Source organism: Megalobrama amblycephala, linkage group LG21 (genome assembly GCF_018812025.1).
Source record: "Megalobrama amblycephala isolate DHTTF-2021 linkage group LG21, ASM1881202v1, whole genome shotgun sequence".
NCBI lineage: Eukaryota > Metazoa > Chordata > Actinopteri > Cypriniformes > Xenocyprididae > Megalobrama > Megalobrama amblycephala.
This window is the reverse complement of record NC_063064.1, coordinates 17,924,529-17,935,529: the sequence shown is the minus strand read 5'-3', so window position 1 is coordinate 17,935,529 and position 11,001 is coordinate 17,924,529. Positions and strand designations below refer to the sequence as shown.

Below are 11,001 nucleotides of genomic sequence, written 5' to 3'. Positions count from 1 at the left end.
AAAAGTGAATTTTGCATAATAGGTCCCCTTTAAAGGATTGTTATGCTGCATAAATTAGGTCAGCCAGAACCGGGAACACTTCCTATAACACCCGATGTACTTGTTGCATCAGAAGATGAATGGCATCTACGCTAATATTAGTCTCTCTGTTTATCCTGAGGTCTACCATAGTCAGTCGGATCCGGGCCGTAACCAGATCAGATGGAGGACCGGCGCCTAGACACGACCACAGCACATCTCTGAAATGTCAGCAGAGATTGTGTCAACTAGACCATCCCCTGTGAAGGCCTTATCGACACAACAGCCAGTGGCACAGATCCCCAACAAACGTTTCCATACCGGCTTGATGATGCTGATCTTCAACTAAATGGAACTGGATTAAATATTTTGACTGTTGCTGTCCCAATCTGACTTATGACCTGCAATGCTGCCTGAATCATAATCATGCACTGTTCGCTGTTGGCCAGAGGAGAACTGGCCCCCCGACTGAGCCTGGTTTCTCCCAAGGTTTTTTTGTCCATTTTGTCACCTGTTGGAGTTTGGGTTCCTTGCCGCTGTCGTCTTTTGGCTTGCTTAGTTGGGGACACTTGATATTCAACAATGTTTTTGATCTGCCTGCATTGACACCATTGTATGCAAACTGAACTGAGCTGGATGATGACATCACTCTTTTCTCCAGAGCCAATGTATAGAAGAATTAAATAAATTAATTACTATTGATTTTTACAAAGGAATGAATCAATACTGAATTTACTTAAGCTGGACAATGACAGCATTTTCTAGAGCTGCTGTGCAGCCAACATTATTTGCCATTCATCACTGTAAAGCTGCTTTGACACAATCTGCATTGTAAAAAGCGCTATATAAATAAAGGTGACTTGACTTGACTCTTCAGACCTTTGGTCTTGGCTTATAGTCATACAGGCCCTCATCCTCCGCCTGTGTCAGTGGACCAAGAAAAAGTACATCTACTTCTGTATGACTGCTCAGCGAAAAAGACTGACCAGTTGTTGATATGCTTTGTGCCCCCCAAGAGGGCTGCCGAGCCACTAAACTAACAATCAGCAGGTGGATTCCAGAGGCAATTTCTTGGTCTTGAGGCACCCTGTCTGTCCTCGCCTCTGCCAGTAAGCCCATTCCACCAGAAGTATGACATTAAGTATGCCATATTTAAGCATTAAAGGTGCAATGTGTAAAATTTGGGAGGATCTATTGGCAGAAATGCAATATAATATACATAACTATGTTTTCAGTGGTACATAAAGACCTTACATAATGAACCGTTATGTTTTTATTACCTTAGAATGAGCCATTTCTATCACATACACCCCTCCATGTCACCATTATGCGCCGGCATGTTTCTACAGCAGCCCTAAATGGACAAACACCCTATACAGTGTGTTTCGTCACTATGTTGTTGTTCTTCTAAATCGTTTATGTTTTTAGAGGCAGCTTGCATCGTCACTACATTGAAAACGCATGAAGTAGTAGTAGTAGTAGTAGTCGTCGTCTGGTTTATTAGAAGCAGAGACCATTCTTTGTTAGAAGAAGAAACTTCATTGCTTCACACATACTCTCTGCTCTCTCAGACAAAGACATGTCAGCCAGACAGCCACTGTAGCTTCTCCGAAAGGGAGGGGTGTGCTTTGTTAGTTGCAGTTTGCAACCTCACCACCAGATGCCACTAAAATTTACACACTGCACCTTTAAGCATTAAGGAGGCTGTACTATTTGAAATCCATGATTTGTTGACTGCCAAATCTTAAACAGAATGATAAAATAACATTATTAACCGATTAATGGTAATTTCAAAAAAGCATTTCTGTTAAGAACAATTAAACTTGATTTTGTTTTTTTTTATGTTCCTGTATTCATTTGTTTGTTTTTGTTTTCATTCCTTGAACCGGTTCAGAGCCCTGCTTACAACGCATGGCTGTGGGGTATGTCGTTACCAAGACAAAATGATCTTGTGGTCACAACATACTGTCATGTTTCACTAGTACCTAAGCACCGTAGGTACTAGTACCGTAGTACCTAAATTCTGATTGGGTGGGCAAGACAGACGTTTGGGCCCATGCTCTCATGTCTAGTTTTGGTTTTGTGTTTGCATTGTATTGTATTTTGTATTGTATTGTATTGTATTTTGTTTTTGTTTTTTTTTGTATAATGTGATCCTGTTCCCATGTTGTCATGTGTCCTATGTTGTCATTGGTTCATTGGGTTGATTGTGCACCAGGGGCGGGTCTACGTGGTGGCCACTGGGGGCACCGGCCCCCCCTGAAATTCGATTGGCCACCCCAGGTGCCCCCCCTATAAGATGTCTTGTGATTGGTTCATTTTACGGCCAATCAGTTTATAGACTCTACTGAAGTTCGCGATTCAAAGAAGTGCAGCGTCAGAGAAACAATGGTCATCGCGGACTTGGACTTTTACTTTATCAAGTGTGGGAAGTCAAGACACCAAACAAAGAGCTGGTAGGTAACCTTTATGGATGGTTTAATATGTTTGTATGGTTTTCTCAGATCAATGTTTTTACCCCGTCAGGCTCTGCTCGCGTTGGTCGTGGTTGATTTCAATCGAATGTTCAGTCAACGTTTAATAAAACACAATAAAAGTAAAATACGCTGGGCGCTATCAAACAGTAAACACTGTCATGGTGATTTGCATATTTTGTATCAGTTTATTTTGTGACAGTGACCACATAGCAAGATTGCACCAAATGTTCCAAAATAACTTGGACTATAAGAATAAATAAAACACGACAGACAAATCCAAATTAAACCCTGCGGCTCGTGACGACACATTGATGTCCTAAGACACGAAACGATCGGTTTGTGCGATAAACCGAACAGTATTTATATCATTTTTTACCTCTAATACACCACTATGTCCAACGGCATTCATCACTCGATTCGTTTGGTCTGATCGCGCTCTGACAACGGCAGTGATGTCTCGCTCTCATTGAAGTATATGCGCGAGACATCACTGCCGCTGTCAGAGCACGATCAGACCTCACTAAGCGAATGCTGAATGCCGTTGGACATAGTGGTGTATTAGAGGTAAAAAATGATATAAATACTGTTCGGTTTATCGCACAAACCGATCGTTTCGTGTCTTAGGACATCAATGTGTCGTCACGAGCCGCAGGGTTTAATTTGGATTTGTCTGTCGTGTTTTATTTACTCTTATAGTCCAAGTTCCCGCTGACTTGCATTATACCACTGACAGACGGCAGCGGTTGCAGTTAAAAATCATCATTTGTGTTCTACTGAAGAAACAAAGACACCTACATCTTGGATGCTCTGGGGGTAAGCAGATAAACATCAAATTTTCATTTTTGGGTGAACTATCCCTTTAAGCTCATAAAAACACATTTACGCACTACCATGACTGATGACAGACTCAGTAATCTTGGAGTCTTAAGCATTGAGGGGAGGAGAGCCAAATGTCTTGACTTAGATGATTTTGTTAGACGGTTTGCCAGTCACCACCGAAACAGAAGAATCCAGCTGTTTTAGTTGAGGTCTGCCTTCTTTCTTTTTCGACTGTCTTCCTCTCTTTCTGCTACTGTTTTTATTGTTTCTAAACTAAAGACTGTTCTTTAATATGTTAGCAGAGCACAATGTAATGGTTCCATATTTTATTTTTAAACTGTGGTGTTTTCATTTGAACTGTTACAGTGCTAAAACTTTAACTCTGTGTTACTCGGCTTTTTTGTAAATTAATCTGAAAGAAATGTTGAATGAAACACTATGATGTTTTGGCCAAACCATTTGATTTATTACAGTGGGGGGAATTTTTTTTAATTTATTTATCATTATTTGAAAGAGATGGTGAATAAAACTACTGTATATTGTAATGGCCAAACTTCTTATTAAAAGCAAATAGTTGACATCGTTTCTGCTTCTGGGTTTTAAAATTGCTCATTATTAAAATTGCTTTTATTTTATAAACTTGTTAGTTTTATTAAAACACTAAAAATAATAAACACTGGCTCTCAAATTTAACTTAATGAATACATATAGGGATGACAAAAAACTAAATTAATAAAAAATGTGCTTTATTACTACATTTGTTTACAAGTAACTTTATTCAAGTTTAAAAAAAAAATCAATAGGATTTATGTAATATACTGTAGAATTTAGCTTTTTTTTTTTTTTTGGTCACTGGCGGCCACCCCATTTGGAGGCAGTGCCCCAGCATGGCCCCCCCCACTGAAAATGCTCTAGACACGCCCTGTTGTGCACAGGTCTTGTTTGGTGATTAGTCCTTGTGTATTTAAACCCTCGTGTTTGTCTCTTTGTCATGCATTGTCCCTTTACCACTGTACAGGGACAATGTTCATGTTTGTTGTTTTGCTAAGCCATGCCATGTAAAGTCTTTGTTTCATGTTGGATTCTTGTTGGAAGAAATAAACTGCACATGGGTCCTCTACAACTTGCTTCCAGTGGACTAGTGTTACACATGCCTAGTGCCAGCCCCGAGTTCGCAACTGCCACCGGTGTCCCTAATAACAAGGAATTTTTACATATGCCCCCTTTTATGCAGTCACCCGAGATCGCAGTTGTTAGTGAATTACATCTATGATGAAAATTGCTTTTTTGAATTTCAAATGCTTTTTTGCATTTCAAAGTTTAATGTAAATAAAAGCTCTAAAACTCTGTGAACTTTGGTTGAGTCTATGCTCTTTGCTTTGTACTTTTGTTATCCTAAAATAGAAATCAATTTGATGTAATTAATTATTAATTCATACCGTATTGAGGACTCATTATTTGAATGAAGCAGATTATTCAAACTTGAGTTTATATTCGATATACAGCCTATACAATATGTGTGATGGCAATAATACTGTATCTAACTGTTCTTTTGCTTTTGCAGAGTACAAGAGAATTGTTGACAGATTTTTTATCTGTTAATGAATTAAATTTACAATTAAGACATTGAATAAAAATATCTTTATGTAAAGTGTTGTCATTCAGTGTATATTGGCTCATGTTCAGATATTTTTTATTAGTATTAATACTTCACAAATTAATTGTAGTAAGTTAATCATGGAATCATTGTAGGCCATAGTAATGACTCATCATGAATAATATGTTTTGTTCTGATTCTAACTCACTGCTGTATGATTGTCTATGTCTCTTTTGTTTAAATTAAAATAATAAAAATTTGATTAAAAATGAAAATAAAATAAATTAAAATAAATGATTTAGTATTTTGTTTAAATTTTCTAATTTTCATCTGCATGCATGTTTTTCATTTTTGGGTCAGTTCAGTAAATGTCTTTTCATTGGAATGAAAAATCATCAAGATTTACTTAAAAAAAAACACAGCTTTATTAGGAAATATGTGACCAGTCACGGAAAGTAGGGACACAAGTCGGTTCTGGGGCATTTTGAGTTATTCACAGATTCTGAAAGTGTAGTTTCCAAGCTTTCCAGCGATGTGTAACACATGGAAATCTGATAATATTTGGAGAAGTTGTAGCCATTTGAAGGTAGGCACTTAAGAAAGCTCTATAGGGAGAAAAACGCCTCTAAAGTTGCAGTTCTCGCCTGTTCTCACCTGCTGGGAGTGACAATAGGGCTCATTTACATCTCATTTAGATAAGCCATACCCCCTGTAAAGCTCCCCCCTGTTAATGTGGGGACACATTTCAAGTGAGAGCAAGGTTACATCGTGTTACCTTGTAAAATACATTGTTACAGTTTTCATGTGTCAAACACAACTGCAAAAAGCTTTTTTTTTTGCATTTATTTTTGGCCATATGACAGAGGTCTGATTCTATTTGTCATATTTCTGTTCTGCTTAAAACTAAAGAATATTCGGTACATCCTATACTGTATTCTAAAATGATCTGATATTAACTTTTGCATGGATTTTATTGAAAAGAGCTTAGGCTCATGTAACCAGTCATTTCACAGTGTGTCTGTGAAACGCTGAGGTACCGTAGTAGTTTTGTGCGCGCGTGAACATCATGGCAACGTACAACACAAAGTAACTCACGTTGTAAACACTAAACGTAATGCGTAAATGCAAGTAACTAACGTAAATCAAGCATAGTCCACGAAGTGTTGGTGAAATAACACATTATTGGACCGGAGAGAATAATATGGAATTTCTTCCAGAAAACTTCTTGCACAAAATAAATTCAAGCACTTTCAAGGATCTGTATCTATGTATGTTTATTTTCAAAAACTTTCCAGGGCATGAGTATGAATCCAAGTATGTACCAAAAGTACCACTTTTACTTGGTAATAGCAGCATAAGACAAAGGTCTTTGTGACACAGTCCAATGATATTACATTCGCGGTCTCTTCTGTGTTGTGACCCTTGGCGCTGGGCATGTGATGTATCTTGCCTCGTCAGCACAGAATGGCTTGATTTTTTCATACAGATAGGTCTGCCTGTCAATGTTCAGTCCAGGTGGGGCCAGGACAGAAAGACCGTCGATAGAGGGCAGATCTGCTCCGTCGCGCAGTAGCTGATATTCGACAGGTTGTGCATCACAGTGAGTTTTTGCAAGCACCACACCTGGTCTCTTGGCATCAAAGCTGTGACAGAATAAGCACATACGACAATTTAAACATGGCAAAGTATTTTCTCATAAAATACTGTCATGTGTATGTTGTTACTATGTTATATTGTATGTACACAATGTGAAAGTTTCAATATAAGTACCTGAAGTGCTGATAACTCTTGATCTGTGGGAGTCTACGGAAGTGGTGAGTCAGATGCTGCTGCCAGTCGAAGGTCTGGACTAAAACTTTGCCCTCTGCCGTTCCAACAAGCTGTGGGATATTGAGGTGACTCACAGGAGAGCTGTTTTCCACAACCTGATGACAAAAAAGAGAAGAGAGGAAAAAAAAATCTTCAGTTAAATGTTTAATTGAAGCAGAACAGAAAACAGCACTGAAGTCATTAAAGCAAAGTAAAGTTAAAGTACCTCAGCGATGTCTGCCAAAGTGTTGACTCTTGTCTTCATGTAGGCTTGCTTGATGAGTCCAAAGCCACAGTCAGGGGAAAACTTGGTGTGGCCAGCAATAAGGAAGTGGATTTCAATTTTATCGTGAAGCTTGTGTCCAACCCGCCAGGCAAGGTACCAGAGCATGAAGTTGTTCTTGTTCTGCCCACTACAGTTGTCACAATGAAGATCACCTCTGTTTCTCCAACTCCAAAGTTGCCGAAGAAATGATGCATGTAGCTGATGACTTCATTGCTTCCCTTAGTAGATGACATGCCTTCATCAATCAGGTAATTCACCTGTTTCTGCAGCCCTTCACAGGAAACACCAAATAGGCCACATTTCCGTGGGGTCAGGAAGTACATTGGTCCTGGCTGGAGAGGGTTTGAGGGAAAGTGTAACTGTTGGAGACAGAGGGAGAGAGGGAACTTGGATTAGATTAAATAAAATTTGTGTATATTCATAACTGTCTAATAAAGATAAAAATTACTATATTGATGCTATTCTGCATTTATCATTTATCTGCATTTATCAGGCTGCTTATTCTCATGCACCAAATAGCCCTTTAAGGGACATTAATAAAGTAAAGTAAATGTGTGTGAAGTATTACCTGCTGAGCAAAATCAAAACTGTAATGCATCCTAATCTTCTTGCTTGCTGGTAGGGACGGTCCAAAAGACAGGTTAGAGCCAGAGCAAATCTTTTTGCAGGCAGCAGTCATGTCGTTGTACACAGCCCTCTCTTTCTGCACAAGGGAAAGATGATCTTGTTGCTTCTTTACTGCTTCAGACTTTCTGTCATCTGGGAGGTTTGCACTTCGTATCAGCTGCTCATTATTGCTTTGGCACTGCCAGCAGAGATCTGTGCGTGGCCAGCAACTTTTGATGTGTGGGAGAAGTCGGTCCCACAGTGCTTTGAAGCTGGTTTTACAAACTGCACGCTCACCTGAAAAACAGATATGGCTTATGGTTAATTGTATTGTAATTGCTAATAGTGCTTCGCATTATTTCACATTATAAGCACTCAATTCTAAATCAATGTTTACACATACCAAGCTCCTTAGCAGACTTCACGTAGAGACGCCACACTGAGGCCTTGGACACATGAGTTGGCAGCAACTTCACATGCCAATCCTTATGCCCAGGCTGTCGGCCAGGCAGCATGATGGCATTGTCTTCTGCATAGTTTTTTATGAAGTCCACAACTCTGTTGATATCCTCAGGCCTGATGAACCTGGCTGGCGGACGTGGCAGTGAGTGCTTCTTCCTCAAACGTGGTCTTGCGCCATTCTCCTCATAGTGTTTGACTATATCAGCCAGGGTGTCTTTGCCAATGCTGAAAAAAGGAGAAAAAACAAGGAAAAAACGTTTAACATCATGCTAACAGGCATCTTGTCACCTATATCAGAATGCATTGTACAAATTATAGGTCAAATTATTGAGTCAAAGGATTTTAAAAAATCCTGTACATTAAACTCTTCATAAATACTTTTACTTTTGACTTATAACGCACATTTTGCGGCTACGGATACTTTTACTTTTACTTAAGTAGGAATTTAATCTGATACATTTACCATTACATTAGAAAATCCTTGTTAAGAATGTAGCACTTCCTCCACCACTAGCTAAAATGATTAGCATCACATTCAATTCAAGAATGCTAACTGGCAGGTTTACGTGGGCTAAGTCATTCACACCAGTCAATTCAAGCAATTGAAGCATTATTCAAATTAATAGCAGATGCTAACATTACCATCTAAAAGCCCATTATAGTAATGGGGCTTTTTGGCAAGTGATACGATGCGAACGATTACAATTAAAACGACAGTCCTGAGCTAGCTAATAACAATAGACACATGAGAAAACGTGTACGTGTTCTTAGAATGAACACAAAACGACAAACTTTGATGTTAATGGAAACTCACCCCATAAGAAACAGAAAAGTATTCTTGCAGATCTCGTTGCCTCCAATGAAATAAGTCGTTCGGGCACACTTTCTCTTTGTCGGTGTCTTCTTTGTGGATGTAACCATCTCCGAAGTTTGCACTGTGCGTCTGTTTGCCTCTAAATGTCCAATAATTCGCATGTCCTGCCACTCTTTTTCCGCAGCTAAAGAATCCAGCCGTATGTTGTACATAATATCTGGAGAAAGCTTCTGGCTACATGACTGTCTCCCATGCAGAGAGTTCTCTTTTCTCCTCGTGCAGCATTTACAGTCAAAGTTACGGATTTTCACCATTTCTCTGTCTTTATCCCCATCAAATGTTACTATCGATATAGCCTCTGATATCTTACGGTCCAACTCGTCTGACGCCAGTCCGATACATTCTTCCTCGTCTTCATCTTCGCTCAGTTGCAGATTAGGGATATTATTCAGTCTTATTATGCTGCTTTCATCGTCGCTCAGATCGTCTTCAGAATCAGTGAGCGCTTGTTCATAATCATCCGGCTTTTCGAAGAAGTACTTCAAAACATTTTCGGTGTAACGGCCACGGTTCAGCTCGTCTGCGATATTCTTTGCGACGTCCATCTTCACTGAATTTTGATATCAGAGCCGGTCAGAGCGCTGCATAAATAAGTAGCCACGCTTCCCTTGGAGGGCGGGAAGAAACAAAAGAAACAAAAGCCGGCGTATCCGATTCCAGTATGGAAATACACACAGACAATGACACGCCCCTACTGCGAGATAGAATCCCAGAAAAACAAGCCGATTTCAACCTCAAAATGTATGCTTTTAAATAAACCAATACTGCTATCTCAAACACGGAGAGGCTTCTTCGTGATCTCAACTAACAGATTCTGCAAAAAAACGAAAATCACCAATTTTGAAAAAAAACGCTTCTTTCTCATTTTGCTCGATAGTTGTGCTGTCGACTTGTGTCCCTGGTTTTCGTGACGGGTCAAATATATATATGTAGCGTATGCACACGTATCAGGATAATCAATAAACTTTGGAATGTTCAGAACGCTTTTAGCATGCTGGACTGGGTTGTAAAACCATCCCGGCTCTGAACAGATCTGCCAAAGATGAGCCCACTTGACACTTTTGTGGACCTGCGAGGGTAAACAGAAAAGTGCAACTTCCTCACTTTGGTGACTTCAAAAGGAGCACCCCCCCAGAGACTGACCAGATCCACATTCCAACACCCCCCACACACAGGGACACACAAAAACACACACACAGACACATATAGAAACACACAATCATACATTCTTGACTGTATATGTAAAATACAACTATGCTGACGTATACCCATCATGTATTTTGAAGCGTATGCATGTTTCCTAGTGTTAAATGAGTGTATTTGTGCTAGTGTGCATTTTAATGAGAGAATTTTGTCTGTAAACCATAACTTCTTTTCTATGCCTTTCTGACCTATCGAGTTTGATCTCGTTTTAAAGGTGCGCCTCCGGTGACCACGCGCTGCCAACGCGCTCAGCTTCGGGACCGCCATCTTCCAGCGAAACTCACTCTCAAGTCCTCAGTTCAAACCTTCCCGCGGAACGGAAGAAGCCAACGAACTGCACCAGCGCTAAACTGAAATTCGACACGCCCAACCAATGCAAGTATAAATTTTAATAAACCTCTGTGATCTGTCAACCATCCTCCATTGTTTCAACGACAGCCGGTAATGTCTCCTAAGAAACATAAGTGTTCTGTTGTGTGATGTAATAATGAACATAGTAATTTTCACTTACTTCCGACATCAGAGCCACTGAAAACGCAGTGGATGGATTTTATTTACGAAGGAAAGACGCCACTCAAAATTCCAAAATACGTTTATGTTTGCGCGAATAATTTTTTGACTGACTGATTTGAGAACAACGGTCAATTCAAAGCAGGTCTTGCTTCAAAGTTAATCCTCAAGTGTGGATCGTTGCCTACTGTTCGCGATCCAACGTCACCTCCAGAAGAAGTAAGTATATTTAATGTTTTTTGAGCAAATAGTCATTTCAGTCGATGTCAGCCAATTCAATAACAAATGCGTCTAAAGTTGTTGTCGTCGTCGTAGAATGTCTGTGTATATAATTTAAACC

At 39.6% G+C, this 11,001-nt stretch overlaps 1 protein-coding gene across 3 annotated transcripts; it reads right to left on the bottom strand.

Annotated features, from left to right (window-relative positions):
• Positions 1-6,171: 6,171 nt before the first annotated feature.
• On the bottom strand, positions 6,172-9,576 carry LOC125256976. Of its 3 annotated transcripts, XR_007182220.1 has the most exons (6): positions 8,889-9,576; positions 8,016-8,299; positions 7,575-7,909; positions 6,947-7,365; positions 6,682-6,836; positions 6,172-6,554 (listed from the first exon to the last, which is right to left on the bottom strand). XR_007182220.1 is itself a non-coding variant. In XM_048173353.1 (5 exons), exons 1-4 carry the CDS (start codon positions 9,491-9,493, stop codon positions 6,982-6,984), a joined length of 1,608 nt encoding a protein of 535 aa, XP_048029310.1. In that variant the 5' UTR covers positions 9,494-9,576; the 3' UTR covers positions 6,172-6,836; positions 6,947-6,981. The 3 variants fall into 3 exon arrangements, 2 of the variants coding, with proteins under 2 accessions (XP_048029310.1, XP_048029311.1); XM_048173353.1 differs by having other exon boundaries at positions 6,172-6,836; XM_048173354.1 differs by lacking the exon at positions 6,172-6,554 and having other exon boundaries at positions 6,831-7,365.
• Between the last annotated feature and the right edge of the window lie 1,425 nt (positions 9,577-11,001).